The sequence below is a fragment of the Lepidothrix coronata genome, unplaced genomic scaffold, assembly GCF_001604755.1.
Source record: "Lepidothrix coronata isolate B3197 unplaced genomic scaffold, Lepidothrix_coronata-1.0 Scaffold21, whole genome shotgun sequence".
Taxonomy (NCBI): Eukaryota; Metazoa; Chordata; class Aves; order Passeriformes; family Pipridae; genus Lepidothrix; species Lepidothrix coronata.
Window position 1 is genome coordinate 3,809,427 of NW_016690201.1, and position 26,024 is coordinate 3,835,450.

Genomic DNA, 26,024 nt, shown 5'->3' on the forward strand with positions numbered 1-26,024 from the left:
ACAAAGGCGGCGGGAGGCGGGGAAGCGAGAGGGGCCGCGCCGCGACGGGGCGGCCCCGCCGTCGCCACCAGGGCGCTGCCGGGCCGTCCCGGGGGCGGCTGCGGGGGGCAGCGGGCCCGGCCCGGTCCCTGCCCGGTCCTCGCAGCGCCGCCCGCCACCCTCCCCGGCCCGCCCCCGCGACGGGGCGGGCGGCGGCTCCGCGGCCGCCGCCGGCATGGAGAGAGCGGGGCGGCGCGGCCGGACCGAGGGGCGCCCCGCCCGGGGGGTGCTGCTGCCCCCTGGCCTCCTCCTCCTCCTCCTCGTCCTCCTCCTCCTCCTGGCAGGTCAGCGGGGCCGGCGGGCGCGGGCAGCGGGTGCGAGCGTGGCCGGGTGGGCGGCGGGGGCCGGAGGTTTAGGGCAGGCAGGGGGGCTTTTCCTCGTCGGCGATGGAATTGGCAGCCGGAGTTGGAAGAGGCTCCCCGGGGTGTCTCAGCAGAGCACTCCCGGGCATGGTGTGCTGTGCGTGAGTCCCGCTGGGGCTGCAGGGAGGATAAACCTCGAGAAGAGACGACGGAGAGGGGGCCCCATTAATTGCGTATAAATATGTAAAGGGAGTGCGCCAAGAGGATGGAGCGCAGGTTCTGCTCGGTGGTGCCGAGCAATAGGACCAGAGGCAGCAGGCAGAAACTGATGCTGAGGAGGTTCCGCCTGAACATGACGAAGAACTTCTTTACTGTGGAGTGACCAAGCACTGGAACAGATTACCTAGAGAGGCTGTGGCATCTCCCTCACTAGAGATATTCCAGAACCATCTGGATTGAATCCTGTGCCATGTGCTTGAGCAGGGAGGTTGGAGCAGGGAGATGGGTCCAACTGGGGTCCCTTCCAAACTGACCCATTCTGTGATTCTGTGAACCCGCGCCTTGCAGGAGAGACCTGTGAGGTGCCCGGGCAGGGTGAAGGCACCTCAGTATCGCCGGGGCTGGAGTCAGGAGGGCTTGTCCCAAAGAAAGGGTAGCAGTACAGAAGCCTGGAGCGACTGGCATGGGGCATCCCCACGAGGGCAGCTGTGCCAAAGCCTTGTGGCAGTCACCTGCTTGCTGCTCCCTCATAGCAGGGCTCTCCCAGAGAGGGGTGTTGCGCTGGCTGCCCCCATTCACTTGCTGGGGGTGGTTGGCAGAACGATGGATCAGTTGTTCCATTTTTTCATGCATTGCTTTAATACCAGGGTAATCGCACAGGTTTAGGGCAGAGCTGCACAGGCTGACCCACATTCTGTGTTGCACAGCCCTCTCCAGCCCTCACCATCCATCACCCTCACTTGGTACTTGTTTTCAAGCATGAGCAGGTTCAGAGAGCTGAACTGCTAAAATCTCATGAGCAAGCTTCAGGCTGTGAGATGGACCAGCAGCATGAGCCATTCCCTGCACAGTCAGTGAGCAAAGGAGCCTCGGTGCAAGGTGGGAACTCACACCCAGAGGTGGGGCAGGAATAGGAGCACAGCAGCAGCTGGGATGAGGGGGGATTGCCTGGATGCCAGCACACTAAAAGTTGGGCCAGCACAGATGAAAGGCAGTAACAGCAGTAGAAGAGTGGGAACCCTGCAGCATGAGCTGCTGCCTGGGGAACGGGAGACACAGCACACTGGGAATGCAGAAGCATAGTTTGCCATCTTCGTTTTCAGGTCTCTGTCATGGCATTGTGTGACCAAATAGGTCACTAAGGGTGATGGTGTACAGGACAGGGAGTCTCTTTGAATTGATCCAGGCAACAGCTGAGGTCTTTAGAGCAGGGAAGAAGAACCAGGGATGAGATGTGGGAAGTGTGGGATCCCCAAGGATGTTCTTACAGTGCGGTGGCAATACCCAAAGACTGTGTGGTGTTACTTACTTGGGGGGACCTGACTTAGGGCTTTGAAAACACTGAGTCACGACAGCACAAGAGGTCAATACCTTTAAAATAGCTTCTCAACAGCAATAACAAGATACATGTTCTTCCATGCTTCTTAATTGCAAGGAGCTCTCTTACTGTTGTTTCACAGTTTGTTTTGTTCCTCAGTCCAGCATAGCGTTGCTGCTGGAAACACTCGTGGCCCCAGCTGGGCAGGACAGTCTTTGGCAGTGGGACAGAGAGGGCACCACTGGCCTCTGTGCTGGGCGCTGCTGCTCCACGCTGACCATGGCCCTGGGGCTGGAGCAGAGCCAGGGGAGCTGCTGCCAGCTGGCAGGGAGTGAGGGAGCCCCAGGCAGTCTAATTTGCACGCCTGGCTGGGGCTGGGCAAGAACTGAAGGGGGGGACGTAGCCTGTTCTCAGACACCTTCCTTCTCCTCCCTTGCCACCCTGCAGGTCAGCAAGACAGCAGGCAGGACTCCTTGATTGAATGGAAAAAGTTGATCCGTGGTGTCTTAACGTTTCAAAATGCTCTTTTTTTGTTTTAAATGATTATGTATAAGAAGGAACTGATGAGGCCAGCTACAAGATACCCACACACAAAGCACCTAACTCGGAAATGCAGGACGAGTGGGAATGGGCTGCCATTAGGATTACAGGGTCAGGTTGCACCTCGAGTGAAGTCCTGTGATTGTATAAAACTGTTAGAATCCATTTTCTTTAAAGCTGTACTGTACAGCATTTATTGTTGCTGCTGTTTGACCTCATGAGTGTTATTTTTATTCAGCAGAAGATTGTCTGGCTCAGTGTGATAATGACTGCAAAGCTTACTGCTGTGATGGGACTACTCCCTACTGCTGTTCATATTATGCCTACATTGGGAATGTCCTTTCGTAAGTATATTTGTGCTTCAGAGGAAAAACCCAGTGTGTTGTATTCATGGGCTCGATGTAAATTTGGGTTGTGGGAAACTATGTTTTGGCAGTAAACACTAGCAGGGTTTGGGTTTTAGTTTGGTTTGTTTTTTTTTCATTGCTGGTAACAAACATCGGTATTCTTTGAAGTCTCATGTTGCATATGTTTTTGAAGCAAACCAGAAAGCTTGCTAAAATTGGGGGTTCTGTCTTTAGTTTGTGTATAATAACATAATTTGTTAAAGTAGGCTTTAGAGATAGTGAAATCCTTGTTTCAAGCTCTTGAGATGAAAAGACCTATGAATAAAAATTTTGTGGGTTTTGTTGAAATGCTTTGTCACAATATCTGAGTCAGTAATGATTCAGATTATTTGGATTTGAAATTCATTTTGCTTTTTTTTCCCTTTTCTTTTTTGTTGACTTATTTGTTTTTGTTAAGTGGTTTTTGAGTGTCGGTGGAATTTATTGAACAGATTGTAGGTGAGGGTAATCTGACCCTTTAACACTGTGGTATGAATTGCATGCTTCACAGTGCTTTAAAAAACACAGCAGGTGAAATGAAGTGGTTACGAGTATTTTCTATCTAGAGAAAAATACAGGAGAAAACTGTTGATTAAAAACACAGGCTCCAGTGCAGCTGTTTGTCTTTGCAGCGGTGAGGAAGAAGAGAAGCTTGCCTGCTGAAGGACTGACTCTGGCCTTATTTTAAGTGACAACCCATAAGTATTACATTCATGTGCGAGGGCAAACCTAAGCTAAACATAAAATGTTGTTCTTCAAGATAGGACATCTCACTTTCTGTTTTGTCAATCCCACCAGTAATTTCCTTAACCTTTAGCATGCAGTCTGTGGCTTATTTTTGGTTTATGTTCTTGACTAAAACCAGAAAACTTAAAAAAGGCATGGCATAGAGACTGCCTAGTGCTTGGGGGGGGAGTGAGTGGGAAGGCGATAGTTGCTTTTTTCTAAAAAGGTTCCTCTGATGCAGGTTTTGTTTCAGCCATGGTACCTGGGGAATATTCCAGTGTTCCCTTCAGCATATTTTATAGCACTTTGAAGGAGTAGGCAGAGTGATGGTATTTTAATACAGAATTGATCCACAGTTTTTAAAGCAGATCAGATGCTTCCTGGGCTAAAGTAAATAAAATTTGATAGAGCACCAGAATCCTTCATTCATCTGGAAATGAAAAAGCATGTACTTTAAATTGATTACTATTGGAGAATGACAAGTGATTTTCTTCCCTGCTTACCTAGGGAATTCCTGCTTTGATATTTTTTTCTTTGTTTTTATTCCAAAATTGCTGTTCCATTTACAAGCATCAAAGGAGGTGCTCTTCTTGAATACCTTATTCTAGCTCACATGTGGTTAGAAGTGATGGACACAAGAGCACAGGATATCACATTATAAGAAGGAGGCTTCCCACAGAGCAAGTGAATTTCATCTCCCACTTCCACATGAACATTGCTGGCATTTTCTAGCCTGATGTCAGAACTGTGCTTTGTTAGGGATCGACCAGGGGGTTCTTTAGAGTGACTGCTGAAATGTTCAAACCGTGCCCTCAGTGCCAGGTTGACACCTAGTCTTTTTGTGTGTTTATTTAACACATGTAAGCAGCTATTGAATTAGGGGTGAGTGCCAGTGGCTCTGACACACTGGAGGCGTTTGTGTGTATCTGGATGGGTTGAATACTGAAGAGGGCTCTTACAAGAGTTGTTTGCCACAGCATGTCTTGAAGGAGGCATTTGATTCATTTTTTATGGTTAAGTACTCCAATTTATACACTTAAAGAACAGTCAGGAGTCATTATACTCCTCTGACCTGACATTTCGCATGATTAAGTCATAGATATTCTTTTTTCCTAAAAGCTTATTTGGGTGTGTCTTCTTCAAACATGTGTAATCTCATTTTGGAAACTTCAGGCATTAATGAGTTGACCATCTGTCCTGGTAGACTGTTCTATAGTTCATTTCCTAACATTGCTGGGAAATTTTACTGGGAAATGAAGGCTGGAATTCCTACTGTCAGCTCTTAACTTATCTGCAAGTTTGAGATGTGGCCCTAAATAGTCATCATGACAGCTCTCAACCTTATCACTGAGCCGGGTGAACTCTGTCAGCCTCACATGTAAGATTTGCTTTGTTTTGCTTTGCCCAGCTCAGGGGTCAATTCTTTGGCCTTCCTTTGAGCTCCCTCTCCTATATTCACTTCCTTCTTTAAGTGTGGCTGGCAGGACTGAGCACAGGGTTTTGACAGAAGCCTTGCTAGGACTATTTTTTCCTGTACCTTTCTTTGAGTACCTATTTTGAAGCAGCTATCTGTGATGATCACTGAAGACATAAATGAACTTAGCACTTTGTTCCAGCTCTAAGTCTGTAAATCTTCAAAGCATGTCTGCCTCTTTCAGCCTGCAAACTGTTCTTTGCTGGGGCTACTACCTTGGATTTGGCTGCATTGCAAAAGATTTTATTGTGACTTTAGCTATGCTCCATAAGAATAACCTTCTCTTTTCATTATTGGGCACTATATTGTTTTGTGGCGGGTTTTTTTTATGTTCAAGAAGCTTCATGTTGCCTCAACCTCAAATGACAAACTCATGAAATGGCACTAGAATTTGGAAATGGTCATCAGCGACCTTTCTGCTTATGCTTTTCTGTTAACAGTTGTGTATTGAAATCTTTAAAAGAATTGAATTTAATCCAACACACTGTGTCCTGATAATTCCACATAAAGCTGTTCTTTCAATATCCATCGTGTCCTTCAATGTCATAATTTTTGATCCTACTGTCTGCACCAAACAATGGGCATGATCTGCATGGGTGCTTTCAGAAGTGCCTTTTTACTGCCTGAACCACCATGAGGAGTCCTCAATGTTGTCTTGTCTCTGCTTCTTCAGAGGTTACTTATGCTTCTTCATTTGCTTACCTATAATGTCTGTGCTCTCTCTATTCTTTAAAAATCTGCACGTCTTTCTGATGTTCCTGCTCTTTATCTTCTCTGAGATGGTTTTTTTTGCAAGCATAACTCTTTCTCTCAGTTTTGGAAAAGCCTTTTGATGTGCAGTAGAGTCTTTTTAAACAATTCTCTGTTTTGTTTCATGCCTCTCACTCTTCTCTTTTTAGGCCCATATGCCAGCAATTGTAAAAACAGACTATAAACACCAGGCTATAATCTATACACTGATTTTAAAACAAAGTCAATGTGACTAGATGATGATTATTAATACTTAAGTTGCTTGTAGCCTGCAAGTGATTAACTTACTCTCTTCACTCATTAAAACAAGTTTCAACATTGAGATATTCTACGTAGAGGTTTAGAATTTTCTATTTTAAGAAATCATCAGCTTTTTAGGACACCAGGGAATTTTTTTTAGTTAGAAGATGTTCTCAGCAAACATCCTTCAGGCTGTGGGCTTGTGTGATTAGCCTGTTTTCCTTTCCACACTTGAGGAACAGATGCAGGTTTTTCAGCTCACTCTTGTATTTGGATTTCAGGGCCTGTGTGAGATGTTCCAGTAACTCCATCTTTAGTTGGACTACAGGTATAATCTGTAAGCATTCAAGGTCTGTGATTGAGTCACCTGTAATCCCATGAGCATCTCTAATGTAAAATAACACATCCTGTCTCCTCCTCTCTCCTTTCATGAGTTGTTACAGTATTAATGTTGCAGTTGTATTTCCTTTCCTATTAGTTTTCAGTAGCTACAGTCAGTCATAATTTTCTTTGATATATGTGTGTGTGTATATATATATATATTATATATATATATATATATATATATATGCATTTCCTCCTGTTTATTTGCTTGGCATCCAATGCTTAATAGTTAGCCCTTCTAAAAACCCCAGGGCTCCTCAGAGGTGGATGTCAGTACGAAAGGAGTTTCTTCTGCCAGACTCAAATTTGAGTGTGTGTTTCTGACAGTGCATTTTGTATTTGCTTCCAAGAGGCTCCAAATTATCTGGCCCTCATGCTTATCCTGGTGGATTTCCTGTGGGCTAATTCCCAGCTAAGTCTTCTCTACCACATTGTGCCTGATGTTTATTGTGACACACAGGTAGCTTTTTGAGCCACAGGTGGCTCTTTGGGCAGAGATGCCAATAGATGCATGTTGTCAGGGCTGGTTCTGGATGTTGTCTTTGCTCTTCCACAGCACTTCACAGCCACACAGCTGGTGTGAAATAATCCCAGATAAAAAAATGAAGCAAAGAGGACAAATAGTCCAACTGCTATTTCAGTCAAATGCTGCTGGGCAGGCTTCATGTTCAGTGGCAATGAAAGGACTTACACAGAGATTTGGCCCACCAAATTTAAGAAAACCATTGGTAAAATATTCAGCCCTAGTGATTGGTCTGTATTTCCCTGGGTCTGTATTTCCCTGGGTGAGTCTTTAAGGGGAGTAAACTGGAGTATTGGCTTAAGCCAAACAAGAAAGCTAAGATGCTACATTGCATTGCAAATTTTCTTAATACACTCTGTCTTCAGAAATGTCTTACTGTAAGGCAACTTTTGTTTAGAAAAACAACACAAAAGAAAACTAAACACTTGATTCCAAGAACTTCAAAAGTAACTGGAGGAAAACGTAAATAAAAACTTTAGAGAACTGTGATCTCATTACAGGTAGTGAGATGGTGATTTGCAAGAGGGTAGGTGGAAAAAGCAGAGATACTGATGTGCCACAGCCTGTTTAGTGAAATAGCAGATGTTGTTTACATGAACTTAATGTATGTTGGAGGGAGTGAGTTTTTTGGGTGGGTTTGGGGTTGTTTGGGTTTTTTTAAGTCTAGAGATTGCACAATGCAGCCAGGAAGGAAGGAAGGCAGACAGAGAATGGGAGGAAAAGAGGCAGAGAATACATTCAGCATAAAAATTGTGTGTGTGCCTCAAGCCTGCAAAACTGAAGCAAAAGCTGTGTGTAGTGTATCTAAGTGTGGCATTTGGCGTGGAGTACTTTTATCCAGTAGTACCTTTGATAAAAGCAGCTCACCTCAGAGAAAGCGATTTTCATTCCCGAAGGGAGGAATGTTCCTTAAGCTGATTCACTTGATAAGGGAATATGGGGTGGAGGGTGGATCTGGAGGAGGAGTGCACTAAAGGACAGAATTAACATTTTAAGGGTTAGGAATATAGAGATGTAGCCTCTGGAGTTCACATTGAATAAAAGAAATTCAGGAAGCTTGGCATTTGCTGCAGATTCAAAATAATTAAAATTAGACACTTTTGGGCATCCCACAGTAAATGTGTTTAGCAGCATATGGGTAGAGGATGGTTCTGTTTCTGCATGACAGTTGTATGGTACGGTACTCTGCTTAAAATAAAATTGTGTTCCTCTTCATCAATGTACTATTCCAAATTTCCCATGATTGAAGCACTTCAGGACAATATGTAAAACTGCAATTTGTCTGGCCATTGCCATTTCATGCCTCTGGCTCTGGGGCTTTGATTCCATGCCAGAGGTCTGCCGAAGGCCCAGTTCAATAATTGTTTTTTCCATTTGGCTTGACTTTTGATCAGGAGAGTCTTCCTGAATGAGAACATGGAGCAGAGGCTCAGGATGCTTGTGCTAAGTACAGGGGGCTGGCTATAAACATGTCATTGGTAAGCCCAAGACTGATAATTAACTGTTTTCCTTTCATTCTGTCCAAGAGTTGAATAGCAGTTCAGCCTTTTATTCCTTGGTCTTCCACATCTGGAGTACCTGTGGAAGCATGCTATCCGTGCTTCAGCCTAGGAAAACCTCTGCAAGAGAGGTCTCTCCGTGCAGGGGGTTGATTAACCACAGGCTAGAGAAAAATCTAGGACCGTGTTTTCATTGTAAGATCTGCTGGAGAGGGAACGGGTATTTGAAATGTGACCTTTGCCAAAGTGTTTGAACTACCAGTTGTTTTTTGTTCCATGCCTGTTGTCCCCGTTCATATCCTTTAATGAAGAATGTGCCATCAGATTTACAGCCAGAGCAGTATCTGCTCCTGACGACGGCTGCAGAGGAAACCCTTGTCAGCACCACAATTAAAACACAGGGCGCCTCTTCTCTAGCCCTTTGTGTTTTCATTTCTGACCCTGTGTTGTGACAAGCAGCTCAAAGTGGGGAGAAAACTGGTTTGCTTGCCAAACAGCAGCTCTCAGAAGATAGCTCCTGCTTTAAGTCTCCCACCTCTTTTTCACTTGGATGTCTGAATAACTGTTTTGAAATGTTTGAGACTAACGGGTTCACATTTTTTGTTTGATAATTTTTGGAAGTTTAGGGGTTTTTAGTTCAGTAAGAACTATAATACTTTTTTTTAGTGAAAACTGGAAATCGTTGTAAACATGCAAGTTCAATCGTTCATAAGAAAAAGTCTAGCATGGTTTTGTGCTAAAACTTGAATTGTTGACATCCCTGTGGATCATCTGTTTTTCATCATTTGGAAGATTGTTAGAATTTGGCTTGAAAATAGAAGCATTAAGGTATCAATCACTGAAGTGCTCTAAGGGGGAAAAGTAAACATTCTTAAGGAATTCAGAGAAATTAACTTGCTTATACTGCTCTATTTCAAAAATATTTTTCAGTGAAAAGGAGAGATAATTTTTTGTTTTCTGCTTGCAGTGGTCTGTTTTGGAAGCCTGGAGGATTTTCCCATAAGGTTCGGCCATGTAGAAGATAAATGTTTTCTTAACACTTAGTAAGACTGACATAGACTGAACCTGGGGATTATGTTGATCACAAGAGGGCTGTCCTTTCTTCATAAGAATTTTACCTTCTGTCTGCTATTTTATACCCACTCGCACACCCTTCCCTTTTTCAAAAGGGGGAAAGGTCCACCTTCTGAATTTGATAAGAATCTGTAACTTTGTTTAGTCCTTTGTACATCCAGAATTTTCAAGAAAATTCAGATAGTGTGCTGGGCACCAGTTCAGCAAAGTAGTTAAATGTATTTGTAACTTCAAGGCGATGAGTAGCTGTAATAGATAGAGTCCTCATCCTGTTGAAATCAATAATCTAATTACTTCAGTGGGGATCTTGTGCACTTGGCTCTAAGGGGACAAGTTGTGAGCTGAAGTACCTTGTTGAATCCAGGTGTTTGAAAAAAACATTTTTTCTTTCTGTGTTTTTTTTGGTCACCATGGTACCTTCCACGTTCACTGCCACTTTATGCTTCCTTGCTCTTGGTTGAAGCGCTGCTTAATAAGGTGTGTCACTCCTGCAAGGTCAGGGGATGCAGAGGACAAATCCCCCCTCATCTCACTTATGCGTTCCCTACACATCCAACGTGCAAAAGCCTCCCCTACCCCCAGCTGGGGAATTTCTGTTTTATTGGCTAATTTGGAGATTTCCCTGAGCCCGCAGGATTCTCAGAGGATTAGTCTGTTGCATTTTGTACTGGTTGCTCTGTAGTGAGTAATATCACACCAACCTGGAGCAGGATTATTAATGAAGATACTTCTGGGTCAGAAGCTCTGCAAGAGGACCGTTTGATGCTGCTCACAGTGTAATTGCAGCCAGTCCAAATAAAACCTGTAGCATTAATTCAGTATTTGAACAATAGTGTCCTAGAAAGAGAAACTCTCATTCTAATCTTGAAGGGGCAGAAACAGACTTCAGCACATATAAGTGAGTTATTAAAAATTAAAGGAAATGAACTGTTAATTCACAGGGCAGCCACAATTTCCTTCAAGATTTGTAACCACAACTGGGTAGAAATTCCACAGTTAATACAGTCCTTAGAAATCTAATGACGTTTTCTCAATGATTTTTCTCTGTTTAAAAAAGAAAAGGGTTGTGACATTTGCTTTCAGAATCACTTCTGCTATCGTAAAAACTTTTTTTCCCCCCTGCAGTGAATTGTTTTTGTAAAATGCAAGCTTGCTCCTGGAACTCACTCCATACGTGGGTATTTAGTATGGAATGGAGAGGCACTAATACCACAAACAGGCCAGGCATGTTTCATCACTGTGTCTCCTCTGTTGGCTCATTCACACAGATAAGAGATTTTTACTGCTATCATTACATGGAGTTATTCCTTTTGCTCACAAGGGAGACTTGGTTTAATGCTGAATGTTCCAGCTTCTGTCTCTTTATTCAAGCATGTGGTACACTTTGGCACAAGCACAGGCAGTACTAAGGTTTTACAGCTATTTTTGAAACATCTGCTCGTCGGCTAAGATTCTCTGAACCTTATTTTTCAGTGCCTCATAGACTTGCTGTGCTGCTTTTGAAGCATAAAGGGACTGTGCAAACTATCTTTACTTCAGTCCTTCCTACAGTCCGTGGTCAAGATGATCTAATGAAGGTATAATTAGGATGCTGCTGCCCTGTAGCTATTTCCAGCTGCTGAGCAGCCCGTGGGGCAGCAGTGTTAGTAAATTAGGAATAACATATAAAATGCAGCCCCAAATGTACGTGCTTGTGCTATCACATTAACAGCATTTTTGGTCTCTGATGCCGTGTGCTGCTTATTCCGGTTGTGCCCTTGCATTTGACTTTTTCCTTCCCACAGCACAGTAAGAGAGAGCCTGGATGTAAACAGTGTCCCCTCCCCTCACCACCGGTGCTTCCTCCTCATGCCCAGTAAAAGGAACAGAATAGAAATAATCGTGTTGAACAGGAGGGGAGCAGTCAGCCTTGCAGAGTGGCATGTCCCTCTGTGGAGGGGGAGGCACCAGCTTCGCCAGCAGATGCCTTGCACTTCAGAAGAGAGTCCCCCACCTCGGGGCAGTTTGCAACCCTCTGGGCAAGGCAATAGCAACTGCAAAGGGAGGAGTGCTGCAGATCCCTTGTTCCCTGATGCCTCTGCAATAGACCTGTGCAGAAAAAGAGAAGCAGAAATATTCTGATAGCAGACTGAGGAGAATTCTGAAATGGAAGACAAGCAGTGGAGAGACCCAAAATTAATTACTTGTGTATAAGTAGCACTTATAATATGATGATGTTTAAATGGTACATGACAGCAGCTCTTAATTCTTTTGTTTGGATCAAATCCTTCAAGTCCCTGAGCTTTTGGGCCTCTCACATGCTGCTTTGGAAACGTAAACTAAGAGGAAGAAAATAAGCAGCCAGCATAAATTTAACACTTCACTTTTCATTGTTGGGACTAAGGCAACTCTAAGAGTATTTTTTAGCAGACCTTGTTGAAATATATCTCTTGGAACCTTACAGATATTCCTGGAAGAGTAACAAGAATTTTGTAAGTGCAATCATTTGTGTAAAGAATACATCTTTTTTTTGTCATCATCTTTGCTTTCCACTTGTGTAGGATTGTATTCTGAATATGGACATTGAGTATGCCATTGATAAGCATATTCAGATGAAAACCTTGGGATGGAGAAGACTTGAACGTGAAGAGTCCTTGTGTGCCATGTCCAGCACAAAAGTGCTCTCAGCTGTGAGTGAGAAGCCTTGGTGTCAATGCAATCTAAGCAATTATTAACCTTCCTGCAAACCATTTTGTCATGTGCAAATGTTGCATTCTTTTAAGACAAGAGTTATTTTTGTCTGCCTTTTTGTTTGCTAACACCTCTTCTCTGGGCCATGGCCTTTCCCTCAGTGCAGTGTGCTAACCCTTTGCATGATCTGAGTCCCCAAAGACCTTGATGAGGCTGTGTCCCATGGTAGCTAATATATTTACATGGCCGAAAGCTAATATTGTTTATTCAGTCCACAGTGGTAACCCTGTGTTTGGCTTGGGAATAAATGGCCTATTTACAGAAGCTGAAATTATGAAAATGGATGACAGGATCACCCGTCTGCTCGCCTCACATTGCTTTCCTCCAGTGGCTCCTTGCAGGGATAATTTGATACTAAATTCCAGTGGAGAGCGAAAGAATAGAGCTTCAAGGCATGGGGGTTGAATTAAAAGTTATGGCCCTCATTCTCCATTTTCAACAACGTTTAAAATTGTCTGAAGTAAAGCACAATTCATCTTTGTTCCTGAACCTTCACATTCATTGCTGAATGAAACTTAATGATTGAATTAGCATATTTCCAAAAATGTAATAAAATGTCAGCCTGACAGTAGTGCTCTCAGACTTGCTACATGACAGGGGTGCTGCAAACATAGTGGCATGTCTGCTGTATGTTTCAAATAACATACTAACATTTAAGAAAAGATTCTGAGATTAGGAGGGGAACCATGGTATTTAACGTCTGTATTTGGTAAGCTTATGTTGTCGCTGTCTCCTAGCATAATTTATTGTGCATTAAAATTTCATAGCAAGAGAGGAAGTTCTTCTTGCTTGCTCCTCACACCCATCCCAGTCATCCTCTCTTCTAAAATTGGTGAGGATGAAATGGCCTCTGTGTGCTAGCAGGGGATGGATTTGATGACCTAGAGAGGTCATTTCACATTAGCCACATTGTTCTGGTTTGGGCCTGGGCTGATTGAACATTTTGAAGCTCTCATCAAGCTGGGGTACAGGGTCTCTCTCCCGTACTCCCCTGCCGTCACAGGCTGACAGCAGCTGCTTACAAGCTGACCTCCTGGCTGGAATGTGAACAGCACACCATAATCAGGATCCCTTATCCAGCGGCACAGTCACCTCTGCAGGTGAGCTGGGCTGTGCACTGCCAGGGAAACAGCCCTGGTTTGTATCACTCCGATTTAGAAAGTTACAGAGCAGCTTTGTTTTGGTTTCTGAGCTGTGGGTCAAAAAGTAGGAATGGTCTTTTTTTACTTCCTGTGAGGGAAGTTTTCTTCTGTGTATCTGTGAATAGTTAACAAGAAGGATGCTGCAATAGGGACCTCAAGAGCCCTGCGATCCTCTCTGAAGGGCTGGGAAGCCTTTCTGGGGGAATCCCACTTGGACAAATGGGTGGTGGAAAGCTGCAGGGAGGCTGTTGGCATTACCAGCCTTCTTGTCCCAGTGTCCACTAGATCATCAGGTATTTTTAGGAGTGCGGAAAAATAACCTCTGTAGTTTTTCTCTTTGTCATTTGAAATCTGTCAGATACAGGTACTGTTAGGTCCCTTTGAGAGCAGGACCGTGTCAGAGATGGAAAACTGCTTTTTGGTACTCGTATACTGGGGGTTTAAGGGAGAGTTGTTCGTGGTGTTTGTGCTCCATAACTCAAGGGAAAGGGCAGGTTGCACCATGAGCTCTTCCCCTGAGCCGCTCGCTCGGCAGGCGTCTGGCCCTGCTGCCCATCACTGGTTTTCATCTGCATTTCGTCCTCCCTGTCCTGCCCACGTTGCTCCTGGGAGGGGACAGGTTCAGGTACGTTGGTCTGACCTTGTCTTCAGCCTTTGCCTGGCAACTGGGGGTCACTGGAGGGGCCCCCAGTAGAGTGTAAGATGTTGACGAGGAGGACGTGGTGCCCTCTTGCATCTTCCTGGTAGGCTCCCAAGGCCTGTCCATCAGAATACAACTCTTGCATTGGGGGAAAATGCGCTATCTCTTTCAGCTGATACAGAAGCAAGTACTGCTCTGTGAGGCCAGTAGCTGGAAAGTACATTACCAGTTAGAAGCACTTGTTTAAATCTGAAGGCACTACCCCTCAGTGTGGGTTTTCACTTTGGCTTCATTACGTGTCAATAATTTAACATATGTTGCAGCTGCTCATAGGGCTTTTTTAATGAGATGCCCTTGTTTTCCCAGACTGAATACTTGCAGTGCTCACAAAAAAACACTGGATGTGTGGATATGTCAAATATGTCAGCTGATTTATTACTGTTATCTGTCACTTGCATTGAATGGGTTTAATAACTGCCAGAACTAACAGCTCCTTCATAACTGTTGGTGGCACTGCTATAGCTGTTGCAATATTTTTATCACTCTTTTTTTTTTTCCAACTTGTGTTATGAGATACAAACTCAATTACAGGGCAAAATCCTCAACTCACTTGATTTATACAGATGTACGCTGGCTGAAAATACAGTCCAGCATGAGAAGAGCTATGAGATTTTTCTCAAAAACGGGTGAGCAAAATATTTCAGGCTGCCTCTGGGCTGTTCACTGCAGGGGCTCTGCCACTGTAAGGATTTCCTGTGCTCCTCTGACCCTTCTCAGATGTGAGGAGTACCTTTTTCCTTGGTATTGTTGGCAAAATCCTCCTATTGGCTTCACAAGAGCATCACAGACCTTCTATGCAGGTGCCAGTGCCATAAAACTGGGATTGGAGGGTTCTCCACCTGTGAGAATCTTCAGCTGTGGATTTTGTGCACTGACCTACTTAAGAAGTTGCTTGAGGCAGAACTTCAAACAGGCCCCTGTTTTGTAGCTAAGTGTTTCCAGTCCTGTTTTATTTCTGTGGGTTTTAGCTGCTTCTTCCTCAGAAAATAGCCAGCTGATTTTACTTTTTGCCTCTGTCCTACCTGCCTGGCCTGCCAGTGTGCTCGGAAAGCCTTCAGGATGAGCACTCAACACAAATGCCACAAGCGCATTGCCTGGGAGAGCTCCCCCGCCAGGCGTTTGCTTTTATGCTGTAGCAGCTCCACACAGGCCCAGGAAGCAAAATAAAAAGTTTGGGCTAAAAAGGGCAGCTTATCCGCTACAGGACCTCAGTGGTTTGGAGGAAAAAGCTCACCTTCCTCTTCTTCACATTGGCTCGGAGTCATGGCTGCTGTTACTGGAGGGGGACAATGCTGTGCCTCCCCTGCCACGGCGGTGTGGGAGGGCGTGGATCAGCCATCCTGGGGAAGGTCAGGCTGCAGCCCCTGGGTGGATCAGGCTGGAATCCCTGGGAGTTAGATATTTTCCCAATATCCAACCGGAACCTCCCCTGATACAGCTCCGGCCATTCCCTCGGGTCCTGACACTGGTCACCACGGAGAAGAGATCAGTGCCTCCCCCTCTGCTTCCCCTCATGAGGAAGCTGCAGATCTTGATGAGGTCTCCCCTCAGTCTCCTCTTCTCCAGGCTGAACAAACCAAATGACCTCAGCCACACCTCATATGGCTTCCCCTCCAGACCCTTCACCATATTCATAGTACTCTTTTGAATGGTCCCCTCCCTGCGAGCGGGATCCCAGCCCTTTTCTCCATGCTATGTGCCCAGGGAAGCACTCTCAAGGGACAGAGAGGTGATCTTCCACAGGACACCATTGTATGTAAGTACTCAAGAAGTTAAAAGGATTAAGAACTGGCTGAGATGTCAAAAAGTAGAGGCAACAGAGAATTATCAAGTAATGAGAGTTGCTTGCAGTGAGGTTCTTTGGGGATTAATACTAACAGGGAAAATTTTCTAGTGCCAGTCAGGACCTAGCATGTAAATGCAGAAACCTTGGTTGTAAATGTGTGTGTGAGAAAGATACACTTTAAATGAATACACTTTGGAAGTTCTCAGATGACAGATTTAAGGGTGCATTTGTGACCTTAATTTATCCCTGTCCTGTACACTTTGTGGCTCACCCTTCAATTATATGGTTTTCAAATCACAGTGAGATTGTAATACTCATATATGTCTTCCCCAGCAATGTTTTCAATGTGAAAGGGCATGAACATCTTTATAGATTTAAACTTGGCCCCTTAATGCTTTTTGCATGGAGTAATGAAAAAGTCTCTCTGGTCTTGCTGGAGGAGATTCCAGACCTGTAAGTGGCTTGGGCCTCTGATGGCCAAAAATTTTTACCAGCTCATATGAAATATGTTGCTGGCCTCATTCCAGCAGTTACTGATTAAACCCAAAATTTATCCCAGCTGGTGCCAGGCGAAATATTAGTTGGATAGCTCAAACCAGAAGCACAAGGGCCAGAGAACTGAGTGTGCCCTTTCCTTAGGCAGGCACTACCTCCTGGCCAGGGCAAACAACAAGTAGGAGGGGAGTGCGGGGATGCTTTTTTCTTGTTTTCTGTGACATAGCTTACCTGAACACAAACAAGACATGTTCTTCTGTGGTATTAGCACATTAAAAAAAAAAATCAGCATACTAATTAAGTGTCATTTTTGTTGTAGTGTTTCAGGAATTTAGTGACAATACAAAGAGACAGTGATCTATTTAAAAACATAACAAAGTGCTTTCCAGCCCTTGTGTTCAAAAGTGTTCAGGGATCCCAGATCCCATTTTCAGGTATACAGCAAGAGGCTTGTTTCCAGAGGAAGGGTTTCAGGAGGCCTCAGATGACTCAGATTTTCTGCAGGTGGTCTCCTGTGGAGTCACCCCTGGCTTTTGGGACACTCTTTTCATGACCAAAATTTTACCCCCTGTATGGAAACCTGCACGTCTTTGTGTATGCTGACTTCAGTGCACTTACTTCCTGACTTTCTAGTCTTGGCACCACGCCTCTTTCCTGTTCCTTAAAAAAAACCAAAACCCACACACCCCTCAAAAAGCCCTTCCATTCTGTGCTTGCTCAATTACTCTGATTCTTGATCTTTCTGTGCTTTCTGCTACATCTTTACATTATTTCTGCCGGATCATGAAATGTCTAGCAGAAATAAACTCTTAATCAGATGTGACTGCATTTCTATTTTTGAAAGCCATCCAGCATGGCAAATTAAATTGGGGAGGGTGTTGGGGGATTGGATTGTGCTGTGATCTCTGATACAGGTTGAAATATAGATTGAAAATAGCTTGAAAACTCCTCTGAATTAGTGCCCTCAGGTGTAATACAAAATACATAGCATTTCAGGGCATCTTCTCAAATAAAGGTCAAGAAGAAAGTGAAAATAAGTTCTATCCTGTTTGAAATATATGTCAGTAACAATATGTTCATTATCTTCAGCTACTTTGCATATTTTTCATAGCGGAGTTATATTTAATCTCTGAAACGGGGGTTTTTTTAGCTGTATTTTTGGCAAGATATTTTCAAGACTGTCTTTTAAAAATAATTTTTAAATCTGTCTTTATATGTATGTCTCGGGCTTAATTTCTACAGTCTGAAAACAAATTTCCAATGGTCATGAAAATGCCAACTTGATTTATCTTGAGGTCAATAGGAATCTTGTTGAGGCTGTGGAACGGGAGCGGTAATAAATGCCTCTGGTCCGTGTGCACAGCGATGGTTGATGCATGGTTCATGTGAGCCGTTTTAATCTCTGAAATAAAATAGATGGAAATGGTGGTTGGAACAAAATCATTATAGCAAAGCATTATCAGCATAGAGTATTTGTGGCCTTCTTCCATCTCTTCGTGAACCAGGATGTTGTAACATCCAACTTCATACAGTAAATGGGCTCTAGAAATTTGTCCAGAAACTGTCTGCTGAAGGGGGTTACCTTCCCCGGGGCTTCCTGCATGGACCTAGCAACTTTAAGACATTGCCTTGATTTAAAGCCTCTCCCACCCAAAGTCGGGGTGAATTTAATGTTTTGCTTCTTCTTAAGTTCTCAAAGTGTTTGATTATTCCCCAGCAAATCAGTTGTGCCTGCATCTTGCCATTTGATAGCCCTGCCAAGTGATTGGTTTGGTTTAATGTACATGGTTGTATTAGTTCATGGTAAGGTGTCTGTCCGGAGGAGCTCACAGAGGTGGCAGGTGTTGACACCTCTCAGCAGGCAGATATGATAATTGAGGGGTGATGGGCAAGTGTGTCTGCCCGCTCCAGGGGTGTTTATGTTTGAGCAGGGGCAGGAAAGGGCCAGGAGAGCTTGTCATCCTGCTCCTCTGCTCAGCCCCATAGAGGCCTCAGCTGGAGTTCTGTGTCCAGTTCTGGGCTCATAGGGACAAGAGAGACATGGAGCTCCTGGAGCATGTCCAGAGGAGGTCACAAAGATGATGAGGGGACTGGAGCATCTCTGACAAGGAAAGGCTGAGGGAAGAGACGACTGAGAGGGGACTTTATCAAGGGCTGTCAGTATCTGCAGGGCAGTGTCAGAGGATGGATGGACCAGGCTCTGCTCAGTGGTGCCGAGCAGTAGGAAGAAAGGCAATGGGCAGAAACTGATGCACAGAAAGTTCCACCTGAACATGAGGCAGAATTTCTTTAGTGTGCGGTGACCACACACTGGAACAGATCACCCGGAGAGGGTGTGGAGTCTCCCCCACTGGAGATATTCCAGAACCATCTGGATGCAATCCTGTGCTATGTTCTCTAGGATGACCCTGCTTGAGGAGAGACGTTGAACCAGATGTGGACCACTGTGGTCCCTTCCAAACTCACCCAGTCTGTGATTCTGTGAAATATAAGCAGCAGTTCCCAGGGATCTTTCTTCTGTCATCGTCCACCATGAGTAGCACGAGGAAAGGAAGCTCGTCTCCTCTGTGTCCTCCACCTGTGTCCTCCACCTGTGTCCTCGTCTCCTCCACCTGTGCCCACGTGGAGTTGACCACCCATCCCCAAGATCTCACACAAAGAGAAGGCAGCATTTTTCTCTAGTGGGGTCAGCGAGGCGGGAGGGGACATGGTTTCAGATAGCCCATTGGGTGGATTTTCACAAGAAGTAGGGCATAGGAAAAAAACATCTACTGCGAAATATTGTGATTCTGAACGTGAGTGACCTTTCCAACACTGGTACAAGTTTTGGAAAGCCTTCGTGTTTGGTGGGAGCCAGAGTAGTTTTATGCTGAGGTGTGTTGTAATAATTCTTGAATAATTTTAAAAGGGCCAAAGTTGTTAAAAATACTGTTTATTTTTTAGGTGCAAATTTTGCTGAGAGTGTGTGGATTTCCTGTAACCCATGTAAGGGTTTCTTTTTTTGTTGTTGTTGTTTCATTTGTAATGAACTTCTAACCTGGGTCCCAGTTCAGCTCCCAGGGAATCAGCAGGAATTTTCACGTTGTATTTCATGGGCTGTGGTGTAGGAGACTGGGGGACTGTCACCGTTCTAGTGGTAATGCCATCTTCTCCTCCTCTAGATGAGCAGAAGTGGTGTTTGCTTTTCAGTTCATCTCCTGACTCAACTAGTCAGGATCACGATTGGCATTGATTATATAATAGCCAGTTATAGCTTTTGGGACCTGGATCCCTTTCACTTCAGAAAGAGGACCAAAGCTATCAAACCATTTCCCTGCTTGATCTTACAGAAGTATTTCTGAACTGATCACATGGATATAAATTTTATTATAATTCCTCTGGATGTCTTAAGCTCTCAAACACTGAATTTACAAATCAGTATAATTTCCATTTAGAACCTTAAGCAAAGTCATATTCTAAACACAAGACTGCAGAGTTTGGCTCCAAGAGAGGCGCTTTGATGTAAAGCTGATACAGTCTGAGTCTATTCACTTAATGCCAGGAAGCAAAACAGTGAATATTGCAATATATAGCTCACATCTGGCAGTTTTCAGTGCATTGGCTATACAAAGTCACAGAATGATTTGGGTTAGAAGAGACCTTAAAGATCATCTCATTCTAACCCCGTGCCATGGACAGGGATGCCATTCACTATACCAGGTTGCTCAGAGCTCCATCCAACCTGGCCTTTGAACACTTCCAGGGATAGGGCATCCACAGCTTCTCAGAGCAACCTGTGCCAGGGCCTCACCACCCTCACAGAGAAGAATTTGTTCCTAATATCCAGTCTGGACCTACTCTCTGTCAATTTGAAGCCATTTCCCCTTGTCCTGTCACTCCAGGCCCTTATAAATAGCCTCTCTCCATCTTTCTTGTAGGCTTCCCAGGTACTGGAAGGCTGCAATTAGGTCACACCAAAGCCTTCTCTTTTCCAATCTGAACAATCCCAATCTCTCAGCCTTTCCACACAGCAGAGGTGCTCCATCCCTCTAATCATCTTGGTGGCCTCCTCTGGACTTGCTCCAAGAGGTCCATGTCCTTCCTGTGCTGAGAACCCCAGAGCTGGAGGCAGCACTGCAGGTGGGGTCTCAGCAGAGCAGAGCAGAGGGGCAGAATCCCCTCCCTCCCCTGCTGCCCACACTGGGTAGCAGCCCAGTGGATGCAGCCCAGGACACAGGGGGTTTCTGGGCTCCCAGTACATACACATGGCTGGGTCGTGTCCAGCCTCTCACCCACCAGCACCACCAAGTCCTTCTCAGCAGGGCTGCTCTCAATCTGTTAATTCCCCAGCCTGGATTGACACTGGGGGTTGCCCTGACCCAGGTGCAGCACCAGCACTTGGTCTTGTTAAATCTCATGAGATTCCCAGTTCTCGAGCTTGTCCAGGTCCCTCTGGATGGCATCCTTCAGGTGTGCCAACCACACCACTCCGCTTGGTGTCATCAGCAAATTTGCCGATGAAGAAGGCAGAATGTAACAGAACAACACCTGCAAAAGTAGCCAGTGTGCTGTCATCTCTAGGGCTCCATTTGAAAGGCAGGGTGATAATGGAAGCCCATACTGTTGCTCAGACATGAATATCTACTACCCTGGTCTGCAGGTCCTGCTGTAATTGCTCTCTAAACTTAAACAGGTACTTGCTCTATGTGTCTGCACCAGCCTGTGCCCATAGAGAAATGGAGTCTTTTGTGTTGGTGCTGGTGAGGATATGTCCGGCAAGATAAATGAAGTATAGAGGTTTGTTCCCCACATAGTACTTTTCACTGAACTATCTGCCAGGGAAGCAGACGATGCTCTGTAGGAATGAATGATCAGAGGGGAAGTGATGACCCCAGATGGGAAAAAAGTTATCAACTTGAACAAATAGTTGATTTCCTGGAAGATGCATTGTACTGAGAAAAGTGGTTAAAGGAAGAACAGCTACCTAATAAAGTAAAAATGTAATCTTTTTAGCAACTCACTTTAGTACTCCCCTATCATCACTTTAGCAAGGCAATGCAAATGTGTTGCTTCAAAGGATTTGCATCTGCTAACCTGCCTGTGATGCATCTGTCCTTTTGTGTCCAAAGCAGGAATTTAAAATTCCTCAGATCATCCAAGTTAAAGCTAATTGTTAGTGTTCTGTCACTGAATCTTTTTTTGTGGTCTGTTTAAACCAGGACATTTGGGAATTGCCCACTCCCTCTGAAAGCTGGCAGAGGCTGTGTGGCATGCTGGGTTGCTCAGCTCCATGCCCATCTCTTGGGTGCCTGGGCTGGATTCACAGTGGTCCTGACATTTATAAGGATCTCTGCACACACAGTACCTCTGTGGAAGTCTATTTATAGTGCACGCTTGAAGGAAATATAAATTAAGGCGTACACTAGCAGGTGACAGAGACAGGACATGTTTTAGAGCTGAGTGGAAGGCACATCAGTTAACCTCTGTTGTGCCAAATAGAAAATACAAAAAATATGTATGAAATGTCTCCATCTTTCATGAAAAATAAAAGTAATTATTTGTTCTGTAATCAAACTACTTCAGAAATGCCAGAAGGTAACAACTGCTGTACTCCTGCTTGTGAGGTGCTATGCATCTGGAAATATATTCCTGATGTTTCAAAGGAAGTAAAATTGGGTTTGTTCTCCTGAGAGTCAATTAGTTCTCTGCTGGTAAATATTTCTAAATCTGTAGGTAAAAAAGGATAAAGCTTCATCAGTGCTACAGAGAGCAGGTCAATTGTGTAACTGCTTCTGCAGAATTCATTAGCAGAGCAACGCATCGAAGGGGAAGGTTAATTTGCAGAGATTTGTGCTCCTCAACCCCAAGTGCTCCAAGCTGTAAGAATTCTGCACTCACCGAGAACCCCAGTGCCCTCAGGGGACCAATTTACCAGCAGAAGTCCCATCTTCTGGTTTCCAACTAAAACAGAGTAACACATTTTATAGGTGTAATCTGGTAGAACGGGGGAATCTACCTGTCAGTGGCTTTTTCCACAGATGGCTTTGTATTATGGAAATACTAGTTTGGCCCTTAAGTTGTCAGATTTGCCACTATCAGTCTGTTAGGACCAGTTTTGTGACAGTGTATCGCTGTAGACTGTGACCACCGTTTTAGTTTCAGTACAAGCTGCTACCAGGGAAAAGATAATTGTGATACAAATGCTGTTATTTTTTCTTTTCTACAAAAAAAATATAAAGATGTGGTGTTGCGAGTTAATGTAAAAGAGAGCAAAATTAGCCCTAAGGGATAAAAATAGCTTAGTCCAAGTTCAATTTTGAGAAAGAAACTGGTTACAGCGTAAAATCTCTGCTCCTTTTATGTGGATGAAGGGTGGGGGCAGGATGTCAAACAAGTTGCAGATTCTTACAAGTTGCGCTCATACATTTAAAAAAATCCATTACACTTTTTAAAGAAGGAGGCTGTCCCTGTTCTCCAGTTTATAAATATTTCATGCTGAAATAATGCATGAGGTAGCAGAGCTCACACCATGCTGCAGGGCTGGAGTTGCTCTTTTCGGATTCTGATTGAAGTGGATCGCTGGGGAGCTGTGCATATGCTGAAGCCAGCGGACCCAAAGCTGCCCCTGCAGGGTTTGCACTCACACGGGTGTAGGAAGGAAGCCGTTTGGCTCTGGTGCTTGCTCTCTTACTCTGTGATGCAATTACAAATTCATTGCCCTTTTCACCAGGTAGTGGGTAAGTGCGTGACTCATTAAGGAAAAAGCTGCCTGTTTTTTCCTCTTCTTTTTTTTCCCAGTTCTCTGGCCCAGAGGTTCAAATTCTGGGCAGGTGGTGGTTAAATAGGGTAATTAAAGAGTCTGTCTCAGGAGACATTTATGGGACAGGAGAGACCCTCCTTTCCTTTTTGTGGCTTTGAGGTGGAAAGGTAGATTCCCTGAGCATCAGGTCGGGAGTGTTTCACGGAAATGAGGTTTGGCTGCAGCAGCATGTGGTGGTGGAACCGTGGGTGGGTGGGTGAGCTGCCCCCAGCCTGAGCCCCGAGGGGGTGGCCAGCCCCATGGCTACTGTTCCCTCAACAGAGGTGCCCCCCAACCCCTGGGAAGCTCCATCTGCCAGCTCCCAAGCAGGATGTGGGGAGAGGCAAAATGAAGTTCTGGGAATGCCGTGCAAGGAATGCATTAATGTCCATTACAGCTCATAATTTATCATGGAAATTAGGTGTACAGGGCAGACTGTATAGTGTAATTTAGTACTATTTGTATTCCCCATGTCAGCTCATTTTATCTACATAAACCACTTAATTTCCTGTACTCAGTTTCTCCTAGTACTTGATTTTGTTATGAACCCCACAGAATATGGGGATTCCTGGAGGTCATGTGTTTCTAGTTATCTGAGAGGGAGAATGTGAAAGAACTGGAGCTGAAATAAACACTGTCAATTAAAATATTATAATGCTTCGTCTTCTGAATCACTAGTAATTTGCATGATCTGGTGAGAACTACTGGGAAAAAGCCCTTGGAGAAATATTACAAAATGCCCAGATGATTTGCATATTTGAACAATTTATTCAGCAATCTGTTAAATCTTAAACGATCCATTGAAAGAGAAAATACAAATCACCCAATATTTTAGTACAAATGAGGTTTCTTTGTTGAAAGATAAAACTTAATTGTACAATTGTGCATTGTACAATTGTACATCTGTTAGCAGGATTTTTTATCCTGTTAAACCTTTATAAGGTCAGTGATTAATTGTTTTACCAAGGCAGTAGTTTGTTGGAGATTATCTGCATTGTCCCTGTTTCTGATACACGGGAGAGAAACACATGTTCCAGCCAGACTGTATTTCTTGTGATTCATCAGAATTATCTCAGCTAATACTGGGATGTCTTCCCTCTTGGTTCCTTCTGTGAAAGTATCAAGGAGAGAATTTGAGTCGAAATGCTGGATAAGGACTAGTGAAAGTCACAGGTGAATTTTTGGCTCTGACACTGACATCCCAAGCAACCTTGGGCAAGCTACCATCAGCTCAGCCTATAAATGCATTGAAGGAATCAAGTGGTCCCAAATCTGTGAGCGTGTGTGTACAGTCTTTTTTATTTTCTTTTTTCCTGGCTGAGTAGGTTCATAGTCTTAGTTGAAACCCTATGGTACTGTAAGTCATAATAAAGAATATTCCCTATTTACTGGATGCGCTTTGATGGAATTTAAGAGTGAAATTAAATTGGAATTACCTCCACATTTCATGTTGCCCACAATCCCAAAGCTGCTAGGAGCCAGATACTGCTTTACAGCTCCTTTTGGAAGTAGCAGAAAATAATTTCTCTCCCCCACCCTCCCCCGTGTTTGCAGTGAGGCACCATGAGATGCAGGGAGTTGTCCAAACATTTTAAATGAGCAAGGGATGGAACTGTATCACCACTCACAGCCTGTTTCTTCTGATATTTGGTCCCTTGCTCCACTGACTGCATTTCTATGCAAATCTTTATCAGATGCAGATTGGCAGGGCCTGGCCTCCATCCCTGATCTTACCCTGCAGATAGCTGGCCCTGAAGTTGGAATTTGGTTTCTTTAAAGGTCGTTTTCATTGTTTGAAAAGAAACAGGTCGTTCTAGCTGCTGACACAGGAGACTTAGAAACTGATTGGCAACTTTGAATGCAGAAAACAGACTCTGGTTAAAATCCAAGTGCATATGTGATACCGGTTGCTTTTAACCTTACTGAATTCAACTCATTTTCTGTGGATAATTAAGTACTTGGAATTCTTTTGTCTTGCATTAGTTGTTTCAAACATCAGGAACACAGCAGTAGTTGTTTTTCTACAAAATGTAAACTTGTAATTAGGTTAGGAAGTAAAAATACTGACAGACTGGCAAGGAAGAATTATGAAATGTGAAACTTTAGTCAGGGAAAAAGGATAGCACGGGTGCTGCTTCCTCAGCAGCCTGAATTGTGCCAGCACCTCCTGTGTTTCTGTGGTGGGTTGACTTTGGCTGGATGCCAGATGCCCACCCATCCATGCTCTCCCACTCTTCAACAGATGGAAGAAAATAACTTGAAAAAGCCCTTGGGTTAACATGAGGACGGGGAGATCACTTGCCCGGTACCATCATGGGCAAAACAGTCTTGACCTGAGGAAAATTAATTTATTGCCAGTTAGATTGGTGTTGGATGGTAACAAGGACAAAACCTGAAACACCTTACCCCTGCCATCCCCCTTTTCCCAGGCTCAACTTCACTCCTTCATCCTCAGCTCCTCTGAGCAGCACTGAGGGACTTTGGGGATGGGAGGGTTGTGGTTGGTCCATAGCAGCTCCTCTCTGACCTCCTTTCTCTGCACGCTTTTCCCAGGTTACAGTGTGGGCTTTCTGTGGGCTGCAGTCCTTTAGGACAAACTTGCTCCAGAACCTGGAATCCTGCCCATGGGCTGCAGCTTCCTTCAGGGCATATTCAGCTCCAGCTGAGGCTTTTCCAGATAACTGTGGTTGAAAATGTGGGGGGTGGGATTGCCTGATTTTAAATCATGACATTAAAATTACATTAATTGGATTTACCACACAAAAATCCACAAAACCTTTTATAAGTCAGAAATTGGATGTACAAATCCTTCCATGCCCTTACAATACAAATCCTGCCAATAAATCCTAAATATACTTTCAAATATAAATCCTTTCTTTACCCTTGGGATGGAAATCCCTGATTTATGAATCAGAATGG

At 44.3% G+C, this 26,024-nt stretch overlaps 1 protein-coding gene across 1 annotated transcript in view; it reads left to right on the forward strand.

The window, feature by feature from the left end:
* Positions 1-248: 248 nt before the first annotated feature.
* CYYR1 (cysteine and tyrosine rich 1) overlaps positions 249-26,024 on the forward strand; it is a 54,710-nt gene continuing 28,934 nt past the window's right edge. Inside the window, exons 1-2 of the mRNA XM_017808048.1 lie at positions 249-323; positions 2,657-2,762. Of these exons, the coding sequence (XP_017663537.1) occupies positions 2,684-2,762 (79 nt within the window). The 5' untranslated portion in view covers positions 249-323; positions 2,657-2,683. The remainder of the gene's footprint in view (positions 324-2,656; positions 2,763-26,024) is intronic.